The 27291-nt window shown below is 44.3% G+C and overlaps 1 protein-coding gene across 2 annotated transcripts; it reads left to right on the top strand.

Moving 5' to 3' along the window:
* Nucleotides 1–170: 170 nt before the first annotated feature.
* LOC135370838 (endothelin-converting enzyme 1-like) lies at nucleotides 171–26842 on the top strand. Of its 2 annotated transcripts, none has more exons than XM_064604713.1 (18): nucleotides 171–872; nucleotides 15989–16060; nucleotides 16494–16616; nucleotides 17840–17917; nucleotides 18032–18159; nucleotides 18504–18607; nucleotides 20487–20620; nucleotides 21306–21398; nucleotides 21490–21567; nucleotides 21985–22097; nucleotides 22736–22794; nucleotides 22907–22958; nucleotides 23862–23929; nucleotides 24005–24114; nucleotides 24274–24339; nucleotides 24425–24511; nucleotides 24993–25069; nucleotides 25173–26842. In XM_064604713.1, the coding sequence occupies exons 1-18, from the start codon at nucleotides 216–218 to the stop codon at nucleotides 25270–25272; spliced, it is 2199 nt and encodes a 732-aa protein (XP_064460783.1). In that variant the 5' UTR covers nucleotides 171–215; the 3' UTR covers nucleotides 25273–26842. The 2 variants fall into 2 exon arrangements, with proteins under 2 accessions (XP_064460783.1, XP_064460782.1); XM_064604712.1 differs by lacking the exon at nucleotides 171–872 and adding an exon at nucleotides 2550–3502.
* The last annotated feature ends 449 nt before the right edge of the window (nucleotides 26843–27291 follow it).

Here is a 27291-nt window from a genome sequence, read left to right as displayed (position 1 = left end):
GCGGCCACGTTTCTGCGTTGCCTTTTCCCGTATAGGGCAAAAACTGCTTATTCTACTAGAAGACGAACACATAACGCTCACGTGCGCAGGAATGTTAGCGGAAGCGATGATCCTTGGACTTTCGACGGTTGCTACTCCAGCAACCAACGCGAGCGTCTATTTAACACTTCTAACATTGATGATCCGACTTACTCCGTGGACGGTCAACACAGACGATGGCTTCCAAAGAGAAGGCCTACAAGGAGCCTACGGGCCCTTCAGCGGAGCCCTTACAGAGGCCACCCCGAGGCACTCCTAAAGAGATCAAGTTCACATTCCGCAAGGCTCCTAAGCGCTATACAGCCGCTTTGGTCATCATGGGAGTTGTCATATTCGTTCTTCTTCTTACTATCGTCCTACTCGCCGTCCTCCTGTCGCCGGACACTCAAAGAGAGGAAAAAGTCCTGGTGCTGAATCCCGATGGTCTTGCCTATGAGGTGGGACATCTGGCCCTCGCATGCAACGACTTCCACAAGTTCGCCTGCTCGAAATCTCCTCGTAAGTCGTGCACCGTTGCTGGACTGTTCGGTACCGGTGAGGACCTCATCCAGGAGAACGTTGTACGACAACTTGCCGCGGCGCTGAAGAACATTGATAAAAGATCGAAAGTGAGTGTCTTCTACGATACGTGCATGAACTCTGGAGGCGGTAGTGTGGGAGCTCTGCTGAATGCCTCGAAGCTTAACAGATACCTGGACGAATCCAGGGATGTGTTCTACCCAGATCCAGACACCAATTTGCCGGTGTTTAATTACGTCATGGCAAACCTGAGTGTGGACATCTTTATGAGATTCAGGATAGAAACGAATGCGTCCAATGGGAAAGGCATATGGGTAAGTCAGTTTGTGCTAACTGTTGCTTTAGTAGGAGCCTATAGCCGTATACAGTATATGTCCGAAACGGGGCGAAAGTACACGGATGTCTGCCACTCCGGAGCCCGAAGGCGCTCGGGCACTGAAGTGTCATTGGTTGCGTTCTGTCGCAGCTTCACCAAAACATCGTCCGATGGTGTTTCGTTCCTTAAACCGTGAATTACATTCCCACGAAACATGCTAGTAAAAGAAAAGAAGAAGAAAAAAAAAGTGCCGGATGTTTCGTCGCGTCTTATGTTGAGCATTCGCACGGCGCCGGAATACTGGAAATGTCGTACAGCGCACGTAGCAGACGACACCACCTGCACTGTCGTCTGCTACGGAATGTCTTCTGGTGCGCAGCAGGACATTCCCCGTGGTTAGACGAGCACGAAAGGACGAGACATTATGTTACGCAGAAAGTTGTGACGTTCTGTGCATCTTCCGCTGGGATATTCTGAAGGATACCGCTCGTGTGGGGCACTAAAGTGAGAAAAATTATCCTATGGCGTATTGAAAGATGATGTTACCTTGACGTCAACGCAAAAGGAACAGGATTTGTGAGAGAAAAAGCCGCAATATACGCCTTCCATCAGCGGTGACAGAGCCGTCGCGAGACGAGTTTGCGCCCGGGACAGGGTAAATGTGAAGCGCACACTGGTGGAGCCACAATCTCCATATTATTTTTTAAATCCAATCCAATCCAATACGGCCAGATCATTGGAAGGTGGTACGCGAACAGTGATCTCACTGTGGAAACGGCCAACCACGGCGAGGAGCTTTCATCTTCACCACGACGCACCGGGCCACGCCCGCCGAGAATCGGAATGTGTTATGGGGAATATTCAACTTGCTCGCGCGGCCATAAACTTCGTGTCCTCAAAAAGGGGAGCGGTCTGCTCTTCTGAGAGGAAGGAAGAAAAAATATCTAATAAGAAAAAAACAGCTGCATTTCCTGAAGATCCCTACAAGATACGAGAATATGACTGCACGTAAACTGCGCTTCACCGCATACCCATGTGTGCTGGGCGAAAACAACTTTACAACCTTCCAGACTTTTATCGAAGGACGGAATGCTTCTGACCTGTTGGTGTGCAAGTACAATTATAACGCTCACTTTGACCAATTAGATGCGTACCCAACAAGAGTACAATAGCTAAAAAAAAAAAACAGAGAAACAGAGAGCAACTGCCTAGTTTGCAAAATTTTCCGATTAACTCTTTTCTTTCCCGGTTCTTCTTGTGAAGTCAGCAATGGTTTCCCCGCGAAAAAGTCTACAGAGAGCAATGGTAATGTACTTAACGCACCGCTGGAAGTTAACGATGTAATGTCCTTAAAATTAATTATTGCCACTTAAACTTAATTACCACTCGGAAAACTACGGTTGCAGTGCAAGGTACTGACGCAGAGGACGAACGCGTTGCCCTACCACCATCGGGAACAAAAAAGTAGCCTGTTTGTTTTGTTTTTTCGTCGGTATTTCTGCTTCGCAGACGGCTGGGACGGCCTAACCGGTACCGCAACCGGCGTCTACAGGTAGACGTTCTGCACTTTTCTCCCTCTCCTCTGCCCTCTACCCGCGCGCGCGCACGCACACGTCGTGTCTATCAAGTGGCGCCCTCACTTTGCCCTCCCCCACCGCCCCTCCTTTCCTCCTTCCCGAAAAGTTTCGAGCGACTTCTCTTGGGAGTTTGTTACTGAGTGTTACCACGTTGTTGAGCCAGCGGACTTTTCGGTGTTGTTGCTTCCGTCGTGTACAGTGTCGCGTCATAGTTTGATTTCTAGGGAAGTTCCGAGTGAGTGGTTGCGAGCAACAGCCAGCGTCCCCGATAATTGTGTCTGGGGGGACCACCAAAATGTCGGCCGACAACAACAAGGCTGTGGACGAAGAGAAGGCAGAGCCCCGGGAGAACGATAAGTGCATGGACGATGCGTACGCTAGAAACCACAGGGACAAGGGTCCCAAAGGGATGTCTAAACTGGGAGCTCAAGTGACATCTGCCGTTTCGAACATCCCAGCGCTGGTGATCGTCTTGCTTTGTGTGTTGTTGTTTGTCTTCTTTATCATTATAATCGTCCTCGCGGTCCAAATTAACCAGGGCGACTACAACGACTCAACGAACAAGTGTTTCAGTGCGGAATGTCTGAGCATCGCTTCGCAGGTGATGACATCGTTGAATCAATCTCACCCGGCATGCGACGATTTCTACACTTACTCGTGCGGCGGGTTCGTGTCTCAGCATCAACTCGGTCGGCGGACTAAAGTCGACGTAGCAGAAGTACTCAAGGAGGATGTGTACCACATCGTCCGAAATGCGATCGACTTGATTCCGCAGGACGCCTGGGAAACCTCACCGCAGTCCAAAGTGAAACGGTTCTATCAGGCATGCATGGAAGATCGAAGTATTACCGCCGATGCACGTTCTGTGTTTGTGTCGATGTTGAGAAAAGCTGGGGGTTGGAGTATCATGAGAGCGTCTTCGTGGTCTGTACAAAGTTGGGACAAGGATTTCACGCTCAAGACGCTGGTGGTAGACTACGGAGTAACGCCGTTTTTCCGCATCGGTGTTACACCGGATGTCCATGGAGATCCCAGTAGGAATGCAATAAGAGTAAGTGTTCCGAGAAATATAGAATCATGCGCTGCGTTAGGGGAGAGGAACGCTTTACGGAATAATGTGCAAGTATGCATTTATCGATGAAAGTCGGTTTCCATGAACCGAAGTCCTCTTGTAAGATTATCTTCAACGATGTGTTGGGCAAAGGTCTGCAGTAGGCTCTTCAGACACCGGTCCTTTGCTTTCCAGGATAATCTAAGTACAACAAACATTAGCTGTGGTAGCTTAGATTCTCTTCTTTTTTGTTTGTTTGTTTGCCCCATTTCTGCGTTCCTTTATTGGTGTATTAATGCTACTAGCGGTTTTCAACTTGAACCACATTTGAACCTTGATGGGTAGAAATCCAGCGAACCGGTAGAGATGTGGGAAGGGAGTTGCCTCAGGACAGAAGCCGCCGATATTTCGAAACAGAGACTGTTCTTCTTCTGGGCGGCCAGAAGAAGAACAGTCTCTGTTCGAAATATCGGCGGCTTCTGTCCTGAGGCAACTCCCTTCCTACATTTGAATCTTGTGTGCTGAAAAGGGTGTGCGGAGGAATGCCGGTTGAATCACGCCTTCCATTCAGTGGAAGTCGAGGTCATCTGGTCAAATTAGTGCCAGACGAGGCACACAATGCAAGGACATCACTCCACTAGTCCTGCGGAAGAAAACTATCTGGGAGTGATTGGATATGTGACTCATTCTTTTGAATTGTTTGACATTGCGGTCACCACGGCGGTCGAGGTCTTGAAAATCTGTAATGACTCACTTGAAGCGTTGGCGTAGAGCATGCGTTGGCAAAATTAAGGTTAAAGCTCTTTATGCGTGTATACCATAAAGTTGAGTTCGTCGATGAGCAAGCTTTCTATTTCCACTCGAGAGAAACTGTTCCGTATTCACACATAACTGGTGCAGCCCATGCGATTGTTTTCAGGTATATTCGAGAAACAGAATTTCATCGTGGAGTCCTGTTTTTAGAGTTTAATTTTGATACTTTGTTGTGAGGCTATAGAAACAAGCCCTTGTCGCTTGCAACGTCACGGTATATTTTGCGTCCGTATCGATTACAATCCCAGACTGGCAGGGTGCCAAAAAACATATTTGTCTATAGGGCTATATTTAGCCGCATATGGAATCATTTCCTGGATTCAAAAGTTAACGCGGTTCATCGCCAGCGCTATTTCATTAGGTCATTCAGATGTCGAGCCTATTGCATGGGAATAGTTTATTTGCAAAGCATAATGACAAACATAACGTGGGTTGACCTTGCTGTCTCGTCCTAGCTAAAGGACGATAAGAAAAAGGAAAACGTGTCTTAGCAGCATCACGGTCACCCTGAGACAGCTTCTGCTCTGCATGAATACAATATTTCTTCTGAGGCCACATATTACAGGATGCTATCTTTTAATGGGCCAGCCACAAAACAGTTGCCTTGACGAACATCTGCGTGAAAAAGAAAAATAAGAAGCGTGTTTGCATTATCAGTTACAATCGGAGCATGACCGGACGACCTTACTGGACAGCCGGCTGGGTGTCGTCTGCCACGCTTTGGGGGCTGAGGACATTCATTCGTCCTCAGCTTAGCCGGATTTTACGGGCCGTGGAGGTATTGGATGCAGATACTTTGATAACAAGGGACTGCATACTCTTGTCCGTGGTGAAAGGGATGAAGTTACAATGTCGTTCTCATTTAAACAGATAATAAACACGGTTGGTTGGTTTCCGACAATAGTCTTCCGGTATCCGCCAATCGCGACCATGCTTTCGGCGGCCGCAGCTATGGAGACGAGCCACTGGTAGCCACAGAAAGCCTGTGTTTGAAGTCAACTGTAGCGATTGGCTCAAGCAGACGACATCCAACCACAATATATTCCGTAGCAGACGACAGCAAGAGACGCGTGCGGTGTCGTCTGCTAGGAGCGGAACGGAGCTTCTTCTCCGTGGTCTGGTATTTTTGCGTTTTCTCCTTTTTTTTTACTATACTATGTGGGGATGTCGCAGAGGGGGGACAGTTGTAGTGAATTCTTCAATCGAGATGCATAGAACGCTGCGGAGCCACTCCCTGCAGATGCTTCTTCAAGACATGCTGGAGAAGAAACTTTCATACGCAACTGCTACACAAACTGTCTGACGTTCGCGGGTCATCAACGGCACGCCCTTCCTCTGAATCGTCGCCGCTATATTCCGCGTATATTTCGATCAAAGCGTTATTTGTCTGCTTCCTATACTTCATCGACAGAGCTCTGTTGCGACGTGCATCTGTGGGTATAACGCCCCCTTCTGTTCGCCTTATGAGACCCCGTTCTTCGTGTCACCGTGGAAATTGATCGTATCTAGGGCATCATATTTCGCTTATGTCGAGCGAGTTCAAGAAAGACATAATGCCACTCGCCTCTTCCAGTCTTTGCCTTGAAGTGTGTCGAGCTGAGGTCAGTTGTGGTGGTGACGACAACTGTGTGCAGCTTACAGTGGCTGAAATAGCCGTCTGCATTTGTATCTTTGTCGGTATTCAGAATGTTACAATATTCACGTTCAGTTCACATAAATGTTGATCAGTGATTGTTATACTGGGCTTTGTTTTCGGAAATAGGCCTTTCAAAGTGTAACGTCCCCGAAAAAAATGTCCCCCGGGGAAATCGTCCCCGCAAGAAAAGTATCAAGACAAGTAGTTTTCGTCAAACGGCGCTGTGGGTAGCCCCCTGAACCTCATGGTGAACTGTCAAAAACAAGCCTAAACCGTGCCTAAACTAACCTAGGACCCGGTTCTAACGTAGGTCCCCACCGGGGACGTTTTTTCTGGGGGACATTTTCTCCAGAGGACGATTTCTCCGAATCCCGACCACAGCATTGATCGATTGGAGGTGGAAGGAAAGAGCTGTGCTACTGCCACACTGGGTCCTCATTGGGAACCGAAATTACGCCAGCCTAAACGACGACGATGTCGATGTAGATGTCGATGTAGTGCGAAATATGTAGTTGAAAAGGAGAGACTTAGATAACACGCACGATGAAAACGCCACCTTCCTCATCTTGCTTTCTCAATACGACGATGACTTCACCATTTGTTACGAATTTCGCAAAAAACTGTTTCACGACCTCATTTTGGGCTCCCTTGTAGTTCAGCGAGCGGTTTACGCAGATTTTCTCCATCCGGGACACAATATATAGTTCACGTGGACGTGATCTTGGTTGCTTTGGGCCGGCTGGGCCATCAGACGAAGCTGTTGGGACCGGTTTAGATATAAGGCGACCACCGTGGGCACAACGACTCCCTTCCTCATTTTAATAGTTAGCTCTTCAGTTCTTCTTCTATAGACTTAAAGTAATGGCTCGCAGAAGCCAACATGTCCACGTTTTGATGTATAATTGAAGTCCTTCCGATCAATTTTATAATAAATTAAGTTTAATGGATGAAGTAAGACAATTACTTTAAATTAAAAGTCAGCAAAGCAAATTCTACGCCAAAAACCTCGGAGACTACTCCACCGAAGAGAAATTTTTTTTTCTGGCTCAAACGTTCGGGTTCAGTTTCATATCCCCAGAATTCGTGCAGCTTACCAAGTGCGTAATTTAATTTTGTTTCCCTCTCTCTCTCGCCTCGCAAGAGAAATTTAGTCCTTCAAAATGTCATCTCCGTTCACTTGAGAAGGACAGAGAAAGTAACAATCCGATGTTGACGTCTACTTTCCCTTCAGTGCCCTCTCAGGGGAAACAATGCGATGATTACCAAGCTTTTGTTTCTGTTTCATGATATATCGCCAACAATAGGAACATTTCTTGCACCATTCATAATGTCGCCTTCGGAGTATTATACAAATTGGGTCCAATCACGAACCACTATGACTCAGGTTCCTGCATCGTTATTAAAAACAGCAGTAGAAGTAGCAGGCAACGGCCTTGCATCGAGAGATGCAGTATACTCTTAAAAATGAACTTCACCGCATAGCACGCTCCTAGCCAACCACCATCTCGAATGGTATCGTTCTCTCTTCTGATTTGCTGGAAACTGGAGGCGTAGGCCATTTTTGTGACAGCACTCTTAAAAATGAACTTCACCGCATAGCCCGCTCCTGGCCAACCATCATCTCGAATGATATTGTTACCTGCCCTGATTTGTTGATTGTTGATTGTTACCTGCCCTGTGTTGTAAGTTCATTTTTAAGAGTGTATCATCAACATTTCCGTTTGAGGTCTGTCCATAATGAGCCCATTAATAAGTGGATCTAACTCAATTTGAGATTTATGTGCGAAATTATCGAAATTCAGTTGATGATGAGTCGATCATATCAGATCAATCACAGTCAAACGCTATACGCACATATTACATTATCAAATACGCCTGCAAAGACGGTTGACAGCCAGTTTTTATTCTCTGCAGGAAATACACTGCATACTTTCCACTGGTACCGCGGGTGCGTGTCAGTTGTAGTACGCTGAGAAAGAGAGGAGATTAGTGCGCGCCAGGATTATTCGATCCTTTCCTTATTCGAAAGCTTAATATTCATAGTCGATGGCAACGGCTTTCGGGCGTTTATTACGGGTGCAGTTAAACAAACTGGAATTTGCTCAGTGAGCAACTGTCTGTGTGTGCATAAGATTAACGCAGACGATACAGACGCTGTCGACGATATGCCTGCAGTGTCTGAATCCAAAGTCTATAGCTATAGGATACGATAAGAGAGCGATGCGAAGCAGAGCTGTAAATACTGCAGCTACATTGGCAAGGCACGCAGCACGCAACTAAAAGAGTTATGAATGTCCTGCAGTTGTATAGGTACGCTGCATATCGGTGCAAAATTGGCTGTTTTCCGTGTATTCAAACGTGTAAAATGTCATAGCTATCTGTTGTCACGTGAGCGCGAGAGCTCAGGGTCATGTCTTTCTGTGCTCTCCTAATCATGGGATCCTGGAGCACGACCACAAGATATTCCGTAACAGAGGACAGTGCCGGATTGTGACGTCCTCTCAGTTCTGTAGTCTTCCATTGTTTCTTCCAGCGCCGTTCGGATGCTCCTGGCATTTCTTCGGCGACATTTCCTTGGCACATGTTTTCCTCCACGCTCTCCGACGACATCTCTCCCGATCAGGTCGCTCATGCGGATAAACGATGCTCGTCTGCTAGCAGCAAACGCTGCTTTGAGAGCGTTCCTTCGGGTTCTCTAGCAACTCTTCCATCGTTTCGTCCATCGTGGTTGGGATGCTCTTGGTATTTCTGCCGCGACATCTTCTTGGCGCGCGCTTTCCTCCTCGCTTTCCGGCGACATCTAGCCTGATAGGATCGCACGTGCGGATGAACGATCCTCGTCTGCTATAGTGTCGTCTGCTAGCAGCAAACGCTGCTTCGAGAGCCTTCCTTCGGGTTCTCCAGCAACTCTTCCATCGTTTCTTCCACCGTGGTTGGGATGCTCTTGGCATTTCTTCCGCGATATCTTGTTGGCGTGTGCGTTCGTCCTCGCTCTCCTTCGCCGATATCTCGCCATTTACATCGCTTGTGCGGACTCGCGGTGACACCCACTTCCCTTTCCTAAGAGCACGTTGGAGTTTTTCTAACTGTAAGACAGGTGACCATTTCACTCTTTCCACCAATGTGCCAGGGATATTTCTGCAAATGTCATTACCACAGGCCCGTGAAATTTCTTTAGTGTTGAACTGTCACTGTGTCAGCTTATTGTCGAATGCGTTTTGGTGCCGTTCTCAAACGACGTTTTTTTTTTTTTTTTTTGTCGCCGGTGATACAAGAAGGCACACTTCCGGTAACGTTAGGTACGCTCCAAATCGTGAAAAATCATTTGGGTGTACGAGGGCGCACTGAAGATGTTCTGGAAAGCAATTGACGCTTCCTGATTTGCTACTGAACCGTGAATGCCTTTGAAAAGCTTCTCGGCCTATATCGACGTTGTTAGTGATGGAACTTGAAATGGCCGGAATTTCCCAGGCGTACGTTCCTTTGTATGTGTTCGACATTCCTATGTTTCATTTTAACACATGTTTTCTTTTTCTTATAGAAATGCGCATGTACCCTCCGTTCACCTACATAGGCTGACTTTGTTTCATAATGTGCTTCTCACATAAGGCTCCAGCAATTGATGCGTACATTCAAAAATATTTTCCCTTCTGTTTCCAGAAACTGCCGAATATTTATTGACCTTAGGATTTGTTTGCTTCCCCCTCCTCTCTCTCTCTCTCTCTCTCCTTTTTTTTTTTTTTTTGTCAGAAGCGGCATTTTGACTTTTTGTGGTACGGGGTATAATACAATGCACAACACTTTGCGTGACTCCAACGAAAGTTTCCGTTACGACCGGCTGACGCTGTGGCGCACGCACACACGCACGCGGGAGCTGCCGTAGGTGTGTAGACAAGCGTGTCTTTCCTCTGTCCGGGTCAGCGGAGATGGCGGTTAGTTCCGCCCTTAGTGGCTGCGTTCACATTGCATTAGATTTGCGGAGGAGTCAGGGTCGAGGTCAATTGTTTGCTCTGGATATGGACAGAAAAAAAAAGTGTTTGTGTGTGTGTGGGGGGGGGGAGAGGGTGAGGAAAGAAGAGAATAAGACAGAACACCCTGATCCATCGGCGATCTTCTGTAACCCCTTGTTGGATACTTATTTGTTTGGTTCTGCGTTCTTCCCGCAAGGTGATTAACCTACGCTGTGTGATCGGTACAGGCTTTCGCCAGCGCTACAGCAAGGTAGAAAGATTGTAAAGTAAGCTCGGCGTTCTGTCCAAATTTGTGAATTATATATTAGTCGAGGCGGAACCTGAGGTAGACCGTGAACTCACACGAGTGACATCCCCGAGGATTATTCTAGTGGAAGAAAAAGAAAAAACTGCTTTCGAGGCGGAAGTTCTTCGTCTTACGTAATGTTTACAAATCGCACGCCGCCGGAATATAGGGAGTTGCCGGAGTTGCCCACGTAGCAGACGACACCATCGGCACTGTCGTCTGCTACGGAAGGCGTGACGTTGAGCGCTCAATGTCACGTGGCAGCAGAAAGCTATGACGTTTTGCGCATCTTCCTCGGGATCATTTACCCTAAAAACAGAACTTCACCACATAGCACAGTGAAGGTGGTGGCGGTGCTGATGATAGGGCTTGCCGTTGTCGGCCTCACAGAGACAGTGAAGGCCAACCACTGCACAGAATGATGCCTCTATCACACCCATTTTTAACCAATCCGGTGGGCAGAACGATGTCATTCGGGACGGTGATTGGCTAAGAGCGTGCTGTGTGGCGAAGTTCTGTTTTTAGAGTGTTCTGGAAAACGTCGTTCGTGTGCAGGTACGAAGTGTGGGACGTCGAATATTAGCGACAACTGAACCGTCTTCACCAATAATAAGTAATGATTGCCCGTGCCTATGGTAGACGCTACATGTCTTTGCGGTACGAGATTGTGAAGCGTTAACACGTGGATTCTTGAACGGAAGACGAATTTTCATCATTCCATTGAGCATCGCTGGATTTTTCTCCGTAGTCAACGCCCGCGCATTGTCTGGACTGGCCACGATGGCCGTCTATTGCAAAAAAAGAAAAAAAGAAAAAAAGCAAGCCCTCAACCAAGGATAACTTTTTATCTAAATATCAAATATGCACTTAATCGTGTGAAACAGGCCCCGCGATTTGCCTTTGCCTCAGGCCCCGTACACCCCTAGCACCGGCCCTGCTTACTTTTATTTTTACTGTCGCCCCCTTGATGACGCCAGTCTCCTACTCTGCCACCACTGACGGGGATAGTTTATTCACGATGCGAACAACACCAGTATCCTGCGCCAACGCGAGTAATGTCCCATCCATTCGACAGGGTGCACAATATAATATTTTTTTTTTGTTGACAACGCAGGCAATGTAGCTTTGCCGCCTTAATTTCTCAGGCAATGCGAAGCTGGTGCCAACTTCGACAGAGTCTCACTTTTAATTTTGCAGAAATACAGCTATGAGTGCAGTTGGGACGTAAGAGGCTCATGTTGTTCAGTAGATAAATTTTCTGAGATTGCACGTCTAGATCTAGAATTATGCGTTAAAGGAGTGTAAGGCCCCTGTCAGTCAACTCTTTGCAGTGACGGAAAAATTCAAAGGGCACCTGCGGCTGACGTATGGGGCGAGATCCTCATGCGGCGGAAGACGCGTTGCTCTTTTTCTCCTTGAGCGTCTCGAGAAGAGATGATTATAGAGTACGAAATATATTACATGGGCTCTCTCCGACGCGAGTATAAAAAAAAAAAAAAAAAAAGGGTGGGGAGCGGGTAAATGACTTTCGTTTCTCCGAGTCCCGGTTTTGGGGCCTCCGAAGGAACTTTCCTGAAGGATATGCACTGCAGCAATATATAATATAGTTGCAGTACTATACAGTACTATATAATGTACGTACACTGCACTTTCTCCCAACTGTTATAAGCACATCTGCCATCCATATACTCCAAGATCGTCACACGGAGAATTTTTTTTTTCACCATTCAGCGTGTCGAAGGCGTGGTATTGTACACTTTTTTTTGTTCCATAGGTTCAGCTGAGTGTAATAACAACGATGAAAATGGAACAACGACAACAACAACAACAACAAAAAAAGGCGACGTTTGAGCACTTACAAATACATCTGTCTGAAACAGTGTTTTAAATGGAGTATGGCCCCATGAGATGTTGTTTTCTGTAGAATTTGCCATTTGAAATGGTGCTTTATATAGAATACACTATTCAAAAAGGGAGTTTTAGGAAAACACCATCTTGTATGATGAGAAACTTACGCCGCACATGTATGTGCCATACGGGACAAGACATTTACACCTGAAAAGTGTAAAAAAAAAAATACTGCGTAAGGTTCCTTGATCATCATAGTTTGTCTTTTCTGTAGCCTTTTGGTTTTTTAGCTTTCTCGAACCGTTCTTGTTTCACAACGAATACCCATTGCCTAGATACAGACGTTTGTTTCAGGAATACTGAGGTTTGTGAAATTGACAAAAAAATAAAATAAAAAAGCCATAATGGATGTCGACAGGCAGACATCAATACGGCTGCGGAAAACAATGAGCTTTGACTGAATGGACGGTTCGACGCCGAGATCCATCCTGTCATGGCAGAATATGTCATTCAGCTGTCACCTCGGTGACTTCTCTGTGTAGTCACAACGATTGTTCTATATAACCCCGCCAACATGCTCCACCAATTATTACTGGTGTGCCTAAAATACTAGGCGAATTTGACGAGAATGAATTGCTCACAATATTTTTCTTTTTCATTCTACGAGGGTGCTTGCACGTTCCACGAGGAGACGCTCGAAGAAATATTATCCGGTATTTTCGAACAGCTTTAATTGGAATACCGTCAATTTTTTGGGAAGAATATTGAGATTTTGCGGCCTGAATTTTTCGCGGAACGGGGCGCATATTCGCGTCCACTAAATTTCGCGAGTTCCCGATGCTAAAATTAGCGTCTTTAGTGGCTTGCTTCGTGATGAGCCTGAGATTGCCCGGTACCGAATTTGAGAAAAGCCACATTTCACAACGCTTGCGCTGCAAACGCAGTCAAGATGCTTACCAGTCACCCGTATAGCAAACTGTGAAAATAAAATTTGTAAAATAAAATTAAAGTGTCACTATAGTGTATCAAACATTTGCTCATGCCTTTCAAATTCGCGGAATTTGGGGTCTTATATAATTGATAATTATCAAATTCCCAATTATCACCATGATGATGATTATCACCATCATCATCATTAATGACAAGTTTCAGGGAACGAGCCTTTTTGTGGAAGCGACGGAAGTGTAGTTCAGCAGAAGGCATCATCATATATACCTCACCGCCGTTTGTTGCTTCCGCAACAAGAAATTGCAGTTGTGGGTTACTCCGCAATACTTAACCTAACTTTTTCGTCTTGTCTCGAGCCTACCCAGTGACTCTGTAGCACAGGAAACGTCTTCTTCGAACGATGCGGCGAAGTGGGCGGGTCCCGTCCTTGAGGAGGAACATAGTCCAGTATGCAGGAACCTGTAGCGCAGGTTGCTCATGCCAGTCGGTCGACAACCTCTTCTTGAAGGGGGGATAAAAGCTGAATTCGTGTGTGCAACGGTTGAGGTGACTGGCCCTGTGCATTGCTTATGGGCGCGCGCCACCAGGATAAGGCTCCGTGGAGCGATACGATACCAAACTTAAAAGGGGGGGGGGGCGAACCGAAGGGAAAAACAGATTTGTGCTGACCTGGAGGAACAAGGATGTCCAACTGCAAAGGGTGCAACACGATGAATAGATGCAGCGATGGTGGACACCAGCCGTGCAGCAATGTGGACAACGGAAGCGTTCCAATAACGTGAATTGGAAGGACTGAATCAAACTACAGTCACTACATAAGCTTATATAGTGACTGTAAGTCAAACCATTTACGGCAAACACAAGACCCACCAACATTCTTAGAAATGAACTTCACCGCATAGCACGCTCCTAGCCAACCATCATCCCGAATGACAACGTTCTCGCCCCTGATTTGTTGAAAACGGGAGGCGGAGCCTATTCTGCGCTGTGCATAATGCACAAACTAGGCTCCGCCTCCCGTTTTCAACAAATCAGGGGCGAGAACGTTGTCATTCGGGATGACGGTTGGCTAGGAGCGTGCTATGTGGTGAAGTTCATCGTTGGTGGTAGACAAGATCGTGCTGAAGACTGGGAGGTAGTGGGTTCGAATCCTACCACCGGCATTTCTGGCAGACTTTTCGGACGGATGCCGGCGCATATCCCCCCTGAAGTCGGCCCAGGACGCATACTAACCCCCCCCCCGCTCGTTCCTGCTGCCATCTGCCCACGTCTGTATCCCGCTTATAGCCACAGTTGCTTCGCGGCGCTAACGCGAAATCAAATCAAATCACAACGAAGTCGAAGCTGCAACAAAACGTCGTTCAACACGCAAAACAAAGACCCCATTGTTATTGTGCTTCCCCTTAGAATGCGCTATACTTCCAAAGCAGAAGACAAAATTGTTCAACAAGAGCGGCGTTGCTGTGACGTTAAACGACTCGATCACTCTAGCAGCAACGAGACAAAAGTGGGTGTCTTCTCTCTCACCCTCTCTCGCTCTATGTATTCCAATCTGAACCCTGCTCATTGTTGTTATGGTCCTTGGCTCCTCGTTTTGGGTAAAGTGGCTTTTACTCTTGGAAGGGGCGTAGTAGCGCTTGAGGAACGTCCGTTACCGTTTGCTCTTCGTCGTTGGAAGCTTCACTCGGTCCTCGCATCACGTGTCTGTCTTCGCATATATACTCGCCACGTTCTTTACTTTTGCGTCTCCGCTGTGGAATTGGAAGAACAATGTTGTACCAGTGTTGTATACAAGATTGATAGGTGGTGGATTCGAATCGTACCACCGGCTGTGCTCTCTGAGGTTTTCCCTGGGTTTTCCGAAGACTTTTCAAACGAATGTCGGCACAGTTTCCCCTGAAGTCGGCCCAGGACGCATATTAACATCCCTGTCTCCCACTCCTTCCTGCTGTCCACGTCTGTGCGCCGCTTGTAGCCACAGTTGCTTCGCGGCGCTAACACAGAATAAAAAAAAAGATCAATGTTGCCAGCTTCTTTCGTTTTTTTTTTTTAACCTTCAGAAACCACGATACAATACAATACCTTTCCGAAAAATATTCGGGAGTGCTTTTGCTATACTAGCGAGTGAAGCGCGGCAGTGTATATAAGTATTTTTCCAGCATCCCCCAACTCCCAAAGGTCTTACAGTATCCCCCCTAAAATACTTGTCAGAAAGCTCAAAAAACGTGAAAACCCATGCGGGTGTCACATACCTCCCCACCCCAGGGGCAGATCCAGACCCTCGGTTTGGGGGAGGGGAGAGAGGGAGAGAGGAAAATCCCATGCATAAACTGACGTTTTTTTTTGGGGGGGGGGGTGCGATCCGCCCCTGCACCACCCCCCACAGACGAAATTTCGGCACCTCCCTGGAATGAGAAATATGTGACCCGTGGCGGTGTCTCGCGGTGTGCTCGCTTCGGTATCTCTCTCTCCCACCTCTCTCCACACTTCCTTCCGGCGATTCGAAATACGATCCCGCGGCGATAAGTAGAGGTGTCGCCGGTAGCGGTTTACATCCGTGGATACCGCGTGGCATCTTGATCTGCGGGTGGAAAGCGAACGTTTTGAAATTCGCGCGCCTCCGACGAGCGTACGGATGTGGTCATTTGTGGAGGACATAATATTCGGACGTAAAAACCTGCGAAAAAGACCTCTGCAAAAGTCTTGTGTGTCTCCGCGTGGATTTGATGTTATGTTAATGAATTGTTTGCCATAGATTCTTCTCGTTGCTTCACCATTTTATGTTTTTATTTCTATTTATTATTTTATGTTTTCCCCCAATTGTATGGTGTGTCAAATTTGTTCCTGTGCTTCCAACCCAAAATACGTGCACGTACATCTATTCTTAATATGACAGTCAGCGTAAAACAAAATGCTATCTATACAGTTTCGGACTGCGTGACTGCTGCTAACTTCTCCTTTTGTTCATTCCCTCTCAATAACAGGTGGACCCAGCCGGATTTGCATTTCCATCCTATGAGTATTACATGGATTCAGCACCAAAGCACTACAAGGAGGTAGGATGCGAGTTGCACTTTATGGTACTCCATGTAATATAATAATAATAGTAATAATAATAATAATAGTAATAAAATCTATGTCTCTGTGTACCATAAATTTATGTTTCAGCCATTTCAGAGACTACTTTCTATCTGATTCCAGGTGAAATTAAGTGCAATTATGTTGAGGCATTGGTGGGATGAAGGAAAGGATGCTTCGTTACCACTGCACATTACATACACGTGCCAAAATGCCGAACCCTAATAATAACTCGTAATATATTAACCTGATCTTACCCACACTGAAAATGCCAGAACCCTAATAAAATGTAACTCTTAATATATTAACCTGATTTTACCCGCTGACCTTGCACCTGCACGTTGCATGTGATCTTGCGGCACTGTTCTAAAGGTGTGGGGTTGGTTTTTATTATATGAATTGACATTGCAGCTTGTTCAAGCATATAAGGACTTCATCGAGAAAGTAGCCGACCTGATGAGAGACGAGCGACCATCACATCAGACAAGTAACATTGCAGACTACGTGGCCAGCTATGAGAGACGCCTGCTTGAGGTACTCTTTAGGTTACTCACTTTAATGTCTCGGATATAGCAACAGACTTTATTGTGCAAGCCTAACCTAGAAGCGTATTGTAGCAACGATCATTAGGCATGCACAAATAGACAGCATATAGACAATGTGCGTTAGAGATTGATGAGATAGTTCTTCTATATGATTAAGGCCTGACTTTCTAACTCTTTATGGTTCCGCCCGACTAAACCCGATATCTACCCCGACTTTAAATTAGAAAAAAAAAAGAACAGGGTTTAACCCGATATTGATATATTTATATTTATAACAGATGGACCAGGGGGATCCCTAGTCATTGCAACTAACACAGAACTTTGGAAACTGTGTTGTGAATGTGTAAATACGCTCATACAGACTGACAGAGCAGAGACCCTGCGGCCCTGCGGCCCTGAGACCCTGCTGAGCATGGAAATGAATGATTACTCTGTGTCTACTGGTTTCTCGTTAGTATTATGCCGAATAAACCGAAGATTTACACCTGAAGAATTGGGTTTAATGAAGTTCAGTTCGACCCGATTACGCACAAATTATTGAAGCAAGATATAATCCGATATTTACCCCCCAAATGTTGCCAAAAAATATAACCGGAAAAAGTCAGGCCCTATATAGTATGATATGCGGAAAGAGGGAACTGCCCATTCCCAGCGTCACGAGTTGGATAGGGTAGAACGCAAATTTGAGATGAAATACTTGCAGGAAGTTAGTGTTACTATTTTTTATTACATTAATATACAATTTGTAGAGAGCGAATGAATGAAGCTGATGTATGTTAATAAACTCCTGGAGAAGTAAATCTGTTTGAGCTTCATAAGGTACATTAGCGATAGCAGGAACATATCCTTTTCGTATAATACTGACCATAAATTTGCGTGTGATATTTTACCGAGACTCGATGACAATACACTATCTGTGATATCACAATAGAGTTACATAGAATTTGTTTAACGGACGTCAAGGGCAAATGTCAATTTTCATTTAGAATGCCCGCTCCTTTTGACACTGAAACATGTTGCTTGTACACGTCATTCGGGTTCGCGTCCTCGCACTAGCACCACCTGGCTTGCAAGGAATGAGTCACTGAAATTGTAAAAATTTGGAGAATAGCACGGTCCCTGATCCATATTCTCGAAAGTGTGTTGGTGTGCCCAAGAGAACAGTCTATCTGTTCGTTACCTTTCACTTACTTTTTCGTAACATTATTTCAGAGATTGGACACACCTGGAAACAATACTGTGATGTTTGAGAGACGGACAGTTTATAATCTAACTCACATCCTGCCTGTTGTAAGTGGTGTATTTTTTGTACATTTCTTCAGTTTAATTTTTTTATCAGTTGCGTAGCTCCTATGTATCAAATTCACCAACTTTTTTCCACGATTGGTACCATTCTTGTTTCAGATCAAGTGGCAGAGGCTTCTAGAAGCATACTTCCCTAGTACGCCCATCTCTATGGAAATGCCAATCTACTTGACGCATCCACATTACTTTGATGAGCTCGGCAAAATCATCTCCACCACCGATACACAGTAGGTCTTTTAATACGCACGCCGTAGGCTTAGCGGATGCATGGCTACTCAGTATAACATTCGTGTTGTACACCGGTACAACACCGGTAATCTTGTCACGGAGTCTTGACGGAATTATTGATTTTCCTTTCCAATTTATCTATGAAAATTGTAATGTTGTATATGTGTTTCTTGTCTCGCTTTGAAACTGCTTTCCAACTTGTGTTGCTTAAAGAGTTTGTACCAGCTCCTGTGGCATAGTGATTAGGATGACCGCTTTCCCCCTGAAGTCGGCATTTGTCGGCACATTGTTGGTCACATTGGGACGTCTATGTGTTAATGATGTGTCTTGCTGTTACTTGTAGCACACTGAATCACTACGTCATTTGGAGGATGGTGATGAAGTATGCGCCACACTTGGACAAGCCAATCCGTAGCCTGTACTACAAGTTTATGCAAAAGCTGCATGGTAAGGATGTCTAATTCAAGTGGCATCATGTTTCAAAAGCTACCATGGTCTCTGTATCCAAGTGGAATTCTTCATCTTATGATATATACACATCCATATAACACAAGTTCAGCTAGGCCTTCACTTAAGATGTGTCAGGTCAGGCACGTACCTGTTTCGTTTGGGTCCCCTCCGTGGGCAATCTGAGTCATTACAATAGTTCAGACCATTCTTGGGTAGCAGTGATCACACAGTGTTACAGTGTCATAAACTGTACGATCAGAAGGATGTAAATTTTACAGCGAAAAGAAAGCCGAGATGTGATTCACCTGCTCCAAGACCTCAACACAGATGTGCAAGATACCATATAAACAAATGTTTTTTCTAACTGCTGGTCAGATGTACCTGAAGATCCATAAAGCAAGGGTTCCTAAGTGGAGGGTCGATAGAACCCCATTACAGGCTCATTGGTGGCATTATGCGCAGGATCCATTGGCTCTTATGGGAGTGTGATGCAACTGAAATGATTCTAAATCATTCAATTCATTTGCAAACATATTAACTAGAGCGGTGCGAATATTCGAAACTTCAAATATGAAACAAATATCTGATGCTATTTGCAACCTATTTTCAGTATTCGAAATTTTCGAATATTTTTCGAGCGCTGTGCTGAAGCGAAGTATCGCTACACTGTCGCAATTCTGCAAGTCGGCTTCGCCTCATTACATTTAAGAGTTAGGTGAAGCCCACTTCATGTTACTGCCATTGTTCTTTTGGTGTACTGCTCCATTCTGCAAGTCGGCTTCACCTAATTACACTCGAGTGTTAGGCTAAGCCCGCTTTCCATTGTTTACAATATTCTCTCACTAAATCCAACAAATTTTGTGAGCTCATGGTGAACACTGTGCTCTGGGCATTGCAGGTTCCAGTAAATGTTCTCCAAACTTCCAGAGTTATGATCAGTAACAGATGGAAATACCATGTGCAGTTTCTAAAAGAAAGTACAGGCAATTCACAATGTAAACATAAAAATGAGGAGATGCATACAAAACAGGCTGCATGGAACATGTTGACTAACTCTCAATGCAGTTCATCCCACTAATGCAGTCTACCCTACACAGCACAGAGGGACTTTCTCTCACAATATCTTATGCTGGGTGAAAAGGCTCACATGTTCGGAGCAGAAAATCATCTAATGAGCACAGCACCACCAAATATTTCACCATGAGGTACTCGGAATTACTCTAAACTATTCGCAATGGAAATTTTGCTATTCGCACGCTCTAATATTAACGCTTATTTTAGTCCTAAAAAGGTACATATAACTTTTACATATAAAGTGCCACTGCAGACTAAAAAAAATGGTGTTTATTATAAATCAGCCTTGCTAAAAAATCTAAATGCCCCCTGTAAACATTACACAAATTTTTGAAAGAACCTGGATTGTTCAAGTGTAAGCGACGTCACTTTGTGCTCTGGCGTCGTCTCCTATAGCGATGACAAATTTTATATACAGGGTGTTTCACCTAATGTGGAAAAAAAAAAAAAATTAAAAATCTATTTGACTGACCACTATGGGGTCAACACTATTTACGTCAGGGGGAGATTTTGCCATGACATCTGAGCACTTTTGTCAAATTTAATTTGCGAGAAATTGAATTTTCCCAATTGAACTCTGAAATTTGCCAACTCTGAAATTTGTATCATGGCAAAATCTCCCCAGAAATAAATATCGTTGATCCCATAGTGTTCAGACCAATAGATTTTTTTATGTTTTATTTATTTATTTTTTCACATTAGGTGAAACACCCTGTATACCTTCTTAGCAGCTGCTTCTGTTGCCCATCGTGTTCTGTCTTCTGTTACCAGCACAATCTGACGAATTCCATGTATGTTCCAGGCGCTGAAGATGTGAACCTTCCTGAGGAGGAATGGTGGGAGCAGTGTGTGCGTCACACAAGCCACTACTTGGGCCATGCCGTTGGAGAGCTCTACGTTAACCAGTACAAGGACAAGGAGAAAGTTCTTGAGAAGGTCAGGGACACCTTCTGCGTTATTATCTCTGATGCTCATTACCTCATCTTGATGAGGTTTGAAGGCCGGATACATTAAGGACCTCACGTATACGGAAAGGAAAAACAAAATGTGGCAGGTGGCATTGGGTAGGGTATCGCCCCTGGCGATAGAACTCCCCAATCATCATCATCATCATCATCATCAACTAAAGTAGTTGTTGTAGCAGATTGATGCAGGCTACACGGAATGCAGAATGACTCAAAATATGCCAAAATAGCTTCACCTTACAACATTCAGTTAGTTAGGCAACGGCCCGTCTTTCTCTGTGTGATTACCAGACACATGCACATTTAAACTTGGAACGCGTTTCACGGCAAAAGTGCAGAGACGGTAGCAGCAGATACAGGTACGCAAAGTAGGTAATGTTACCTGCAGTAGTCAAGATTGATAGTACAACTGAATGTGCCAATGCTGCACTATAAACCTGCCTCGTAAAAGAATATCGACACCCTCTCTATCTTCGATGCACCACAGCTTGAGTTCAAGTGGGGCGGCCACCCCATTGCCCCTTCTTCCCAGCAGCAGACCTGTTGGAAATTTTTTTTTCTTTTACTCGCGAGTCTTTTTGAGCCTGCAGTTATGTGGTTATCCAAGCGTGAATGAGAGTGTAGGAGCTGTCACCGCAATTATGAACATTTTGCAGGCAAAGGAGATAGCTAAGAATGTGAAACGAGCCAGTGAAAAAACGCTGAGTCATGTAGATTGGATCCAAGACAAGCGGCAAGTGAAAGAGAAAGTAAGAAAGTCTTTTTAGAGCCTTACGGTTACGGCCATTAGTGAGCTGCTGGAGGGCTTTTCTCAAAATCCTTTATAATTGTATCGTACAGATCGGTGACGTCGACGTCGAGCTTGGCTATTCCAACATCATCACTGATTCTCGCTACCTCGAAGAGTACTACAAGGACGTAAGTATGCTTGAAAACTGTTTCCTGGCTGGAAGAGAAACACATTGTTTGCCAATGTACATTGATGTATAAAATACAAACGCCGGGAAGTTAAATCTTATTTCACTGAATTGTGCAGCATTCATGATGCATATCTTCTTGGTGTAGCCGTGGAAGCCGCATATGTTTTTCGTGGTAACACAAATACACGTTTCACGTCTGTTTATTTTGTATCTCCTGTTGCCAGTTATAGTATGTATTTTGATGTCTAAGGCCTACATATATACCTCCTTCTGCCTGTATGCTTGCCTCTAAGCAGGGTTCTGTTTCTCATGCTTGTCCCAATCACCCGTGGCAACATCAAGTTTGACAGACTGTGACTGATTTACACACCAGGAGGGCATGTACTCGTACTCACGCAGAAATTTTACCTTCCAGTTTATCGTAAAACTTGGGTCACACCTCGAGAACGTATTTGAAGGTGAAAGGTTTCTACGGATGAAGGAGGCTGAGGAACTGAGCCAAGCTCCCGGTACAAGCATCGACCAAGTGTATGTTCATGTTGTGTAGCTTACTTATGACCATATTCAAAGTTTTTTGTGTTTTTTTTTTCAAACTTTCAAGGTTTAGACTCATGCTCTCAAGAATATTCTGGTCCAAAAAATTTTGAATTTAGTCATGTAGCAATTCAAATTCTGAGGTACAGTTTCACTACTTCAAGTGGATGCACTAAAATAGATGCCCTTGGATTGAGTGACACTGTAGCATAGTAGCTTTCCCGGTGAAGACCATGCCAGTAAGGACAGATACACAATAAAATATCAATAAATATACACACAGATGACTAATACACACACACATAGGCGAGGAGCTCAGAAAGGTTTACAGTTTCACAGGACAGCTACACGGACATATTAACAACACATCAGCTGCAGGACACCGCATATGTAACACATACATTGAAATTGAAAGTGTTGCTGCTCTTCTCGAATTAGAAGTGCCTGCGCCGACAATGGTAATTAATGAAGTTTTCAAAAAGGATTATAGTTGGAAATGAACCCTTTCGTCTATTAGTTAACTTGCTACTCATCAAAGAGAGCTTTGCTCACGACCATGATACTTTGAACTTTTAAAGTTTGTCCTCAAGCAGATATGAGAAGTAGTTCTTAACACCTTTTTTCATATGCAGGTGGACAACATACCCTCAAAATGCAGTGGCGCAGTACATATATGAACGCAACAGTGTGTGTAAGTTAACTAACATGCTACCATGTTGCACCGTTATTTCAGAGCACACCAGTAATGTTTGCATTTCATTATCACACGCTCACCTGCTTTTCAAATGTCTCACATCGTTTAGTGGTTCCACTTGCCGTGCTACAGAAGCCCACCTTTAGTTTGAGCCAGCTAAAGTAAGAAATCGTCTTTTATCTTCTTTACAAGTTAAGGGGTGTCTAGTGATGAATATTACAATTGGTTCTGTCACCTTGTGCAACATTTATGTAGCTTGAGAAGTCGGCAGGAAGATATGTTTTATGAGTAGGGTTTCTCGCTTTTCGGTGATTAAACTTGTTGGAGACATCCTGAAAAGTAGCAGAAATGGGCACAAAACCATGCTAGTCATGCAAGTTTGAATTGGCTTATGTCAACATAAGGTAACAGGATAGCTTCTCTTTTTCACCTAGCTTTGCCGTACCTCGTAATGGCCCTGTGTTTTAGGGTAAAGCCTGTTTTTACCCCCCTCCCCCGATTTGGATAAAAAAAACAAAAAACCTAAAAACAAACTTTGCAAAGTCCCAATTCAGCCACAAATACGGACATTGGAGAACACTAAGCATTGGACATTCAGCACAGTTGTTCCGTATCTTATGTCATTCTACATTCTAAAATGTGAGAAGCGCTCCTTTTTTATTTTCAACCAGAACATCTACTTTTTCACCCGATGTCACCCCGATTTTAACCCCCCCCCCCCCCCCCAAAAAAAAAAAAAAAAAAAAATAAGTGAGGAACTCTATAAGTAATATAAATGAAAAAAGCCAGCGTATCCTGTTATTGCACAATGTAAAGGAATTTACTGTATTAATGTCTTATTTCAGTTAGTTTAATAATGGGTCACAGATTTATTTCAATTGGCAGTTGGGGAGGTTGAGGAAGGAGAAAGCAAAGTGAAGAAGACAATTAGACATTATTCTGGACGTTCTCGAAGGAAATGGATGTGTATCACAGTGTGGCTTTATAATCATAGAGTTGAAACACTACAACAGGGTTTCACGTGAATTAGCGTAGTATCATGCCCGCATGTTGATTTTCTGCAGGTCGATACAGTACGGTTCCTTGGGCAGTCTGATTGCTACGCACATATTTAAGGCACTAGACAAGAAGGGTACGTTACGTTTTTCCGTAAAGGAAAACGATAAGTTTCGTGTTACAAACTTAGAGCTTCGTGTTCTTGCTCCAGGGCTTGACATGGGGCCACAGTTGATGGAAGATTCCACCCGAAGAATCTACACAGAAAAGCTACAATGCTTGGCAGAAAGCTATCCGGACGCTACCGTGAATGGAGAAAAGGTGCAAAATGCTGTTGCATGAAAGAATGAATTCAATTTTGATAATTCTAAGAATTGATTATAGTAATGAATTTAAGAATTTAATGGCCAGCATTAAAAAGCTCTTTTATAGTCATCTATCGCTATCTGTTTAATTTTGTAAATGCCTTGTACTGTTCAGATTGACGGTTCAAGAACGTCAGGGGAGGCGTTTGCTGATATCGCTGGAGTCAAGTCGGCGTTTCTGGTAACCACCTCTTTATTCACGTCATGCTCAGAAATGCCTGTACAAAGGTCCTAACGCTCATACATACTTAATGTATGTTCTATAGGCATTTAAAGAAGCTGAAGAGTCGACTGGAGCTCTTCCTGCATTAGATCTCAGCCCTGAACAATTGTTCTTCGTTGGATACGCGCAGGTACGTCTAACTCTCGATCACCTGCATGCCTTTCGATATACATCCCATGGCTAGGATTCTCTCGTCAACTTCTAACACATGATATGGACGCTAAGCAAGTTATAACGTACCTGCGCACAATAAAGATCGCAACACTGAAATTTGTCTACTTGCATCTGTGCCTAGAAGTTATTTTTATATACTGCCAGAGCCCACTGTCAAAACCTGTGTGTTATCATTGTTGCCACCATAAGTTGTATTTATCTCATTCTGAGTTGGTGACCCTATGGACGACAAGTGATGTTACCCAAACATTTTGGTACAACACATAGTTAATTGGGTACACAATCGCATACGTGTCCGCACAAGTCTAACCAGTCGGGCCTGTGCTATCATTGCTTGTCTCTCTCAACGCTTACGCACGACGTGAAACGTGTTACGAACAGCTCACCAATCTCAAGTGCTGCTTTCCGAAATACTGACGGAATGCATTCTTTCACAGTCTATGTGCGAGAACATCAGGGACGACCGCGTCATCAACGCCAACGCCACAAGCACGTCAGCGCCAAACAGACTAAGGTATTAGACCAGATCAGAAACTATTTGTACGATAATGTTCTTCCGTACGGCTTTGCTGTACCTGATAATTCCATTTGTCTAACACTCTGGTTTTACACTTCAGGGTGCTCTTGACTGTCCAGCAGCTGCCAGAGTTCTCTACTGCCTTTGGGTGCGCGTACGATTCGCAGGTGCAGACTGCGAAGAAGTGTAATGTATGGTGAACAGTGGGTAAATTCCTGGTTGGTAAATAGGAAAACAAATTGTTTCGAAAAGAGCATGCTCCGTAGAAACGCTCAATTTCCGTAACTGCTTGCTCATGTCATGTATATGTCTTCCAAAAATTGTGCGTGTTTGTGATATCAGCTAGGAGGTACCTTGAGTGCTCACGTGTACAAAACATTTGAGGCAAATGGAGGCAGGACGTCAAAGTAGAAGTATTGTTGCATAATGGAAACGTTCAAGGTCCAGGGGAGTGTAATTAGAGAGAAAGAAAAAAAAAGGGGGAAATATGTGTGCAGTATCCTTTTCACAAAAATGCGCACAGAGAAGGCACATTCTAGTTTTAGACTCGTTTGGCTGTGGTGCTTCAAAGAAGCTTGCTTTGTACAGAAATTTCATTTGTGTAGTATTTTGACGAAGTGCACATCACAAATTTCATGACATCATCTCGCTTTCTAGATGGCAGCTTTTTTGTAGCGTGCAACAAACACATGCTGAAATGAAGATACTTTATACACAAAGTAAAATCAGCCAAGTTCGCCATGTCAAAAATCAACTGTCAGAGTGAGAGAGCGTTCAACGAAAGTTCATCCCGGTAGCACTTGCGTTCCAGCACCAAGAACAGTACAGAATAGGATATTTATTGTAAGTGCCCATTAACAGGCTACACCACTAACAGGGTACATACCACAGAGAAATAATGGTAGACTAGATATTTTCTGTTCAAGAAAATATCACTTAACAGACAGACTCAAAGCTAGTTAACAAATGGATGGGCTGGTACATACTTTGTGCTGGAGTGGCAATGATTGTCGAGTACAATAACTTTTTAACTTTTAAAATACTTTTTAAACTTTTTGGCATTATAAACTTTCAAGACTCAAAACTGCCCTGCCTGATCTGCATGACATCATTGCCATCAGGGTGTTGAAGAACTTGAAGAAGCTGAAGAATAGTTATTTGGCTGTGGAATTAGAGCATTCAATAGGCCCTCGTAATTTTGATAATGAGATGATAGTAACCTTAAGGATTTTCTCAAACTTCACAGCAAGTTTTCGGATAAAGTGAACGGCACATCTAACACAGCCCCTTGGGTACATTCCATCACATACAAAGAGTGATATTTAATGTTACTGTCGTGATGTTTAGTCGTCTGGACATTTATTTTGCACCTTTCATGCTAATCAGAGAACAGTATCTTCATATCCGGACAACTGTGTGCCTTCCTCAATATCATCTGCAGTGGCCAACAGGTTATGGCCAGTTACTGCACCGCTGCTGCTTACTGCTCAATAGTGATTGCTCTGTATATGTATATAATGACATGCGAATGGGGTGTACATAGAATGGTTCGATTTTTTTTAACCATATATTTTCATATTTGTGGTTACTGTGACTGCATATGAAAATGTCGTATTTTTCGTATTATTTTACGGGACAAGCTGCTGGCTTAGTATTTTGTACTCCCTTCCGTACCCACTTGACGTGTTGTACAAATCATAAAAATTATTGCCATGGCATACTTTGTACATTTACGAATGCTGGGACAAATTAAAGTGATTTTGTTGTGGACATTTCAAAACACTTGCTGCACTTACACTTTCGTATATTCCGTAATAGAATTTCTTGACAGTGTGTTGTACTGCAGGCATTATGGCACAGTCGTGCCTCGTTAATATGGACAATTTTTGCGAGTACCAAACTTTTTCAATGCATTATCATCTCATTAATATGAAAACTTGCTTTTCGGACTATGGACGATCCAGCAAGGTACAAACCATATGTAGCACATGCACTTTCGTCTCGTTATTATGTACGGTATTGGTATGGAGGGCAAGCGTCTATGCCCACCCCTCTACAGCCCTCTATAACAGTCCACAATAACTATAACAGGAAAGGGGGTTATTCATGCACGTGAAGGGCCTGGAGAATTCAGCATGACATCATGACTGTTCCGAACACGTCCACTTGGGGCTGACCCTCTTGCAAGGAGTTGTGCCGTTAGTTAAATATAGTGCAGT

Source organism: Ornithodoros turicata, chromosome 10 (assembly GCF_037126465.1).
Source record: "Ornithodoros turicata isolate Travis chromosome 10, ASM3712646v1, whole genome shotgun sequence".
NCBI classification, from domain to species: Eukaryota; Metazoa; Arthropoda; class Arachnida; order Ixodida; family Argasidae; genus Ornithodoros; species Ornithodoros turicata.
The sequence above is the reverse complement of the archived record's forward strand: the minus strand, read 5'-3'. Positions and strand labels throughout refer to the sequence as shown.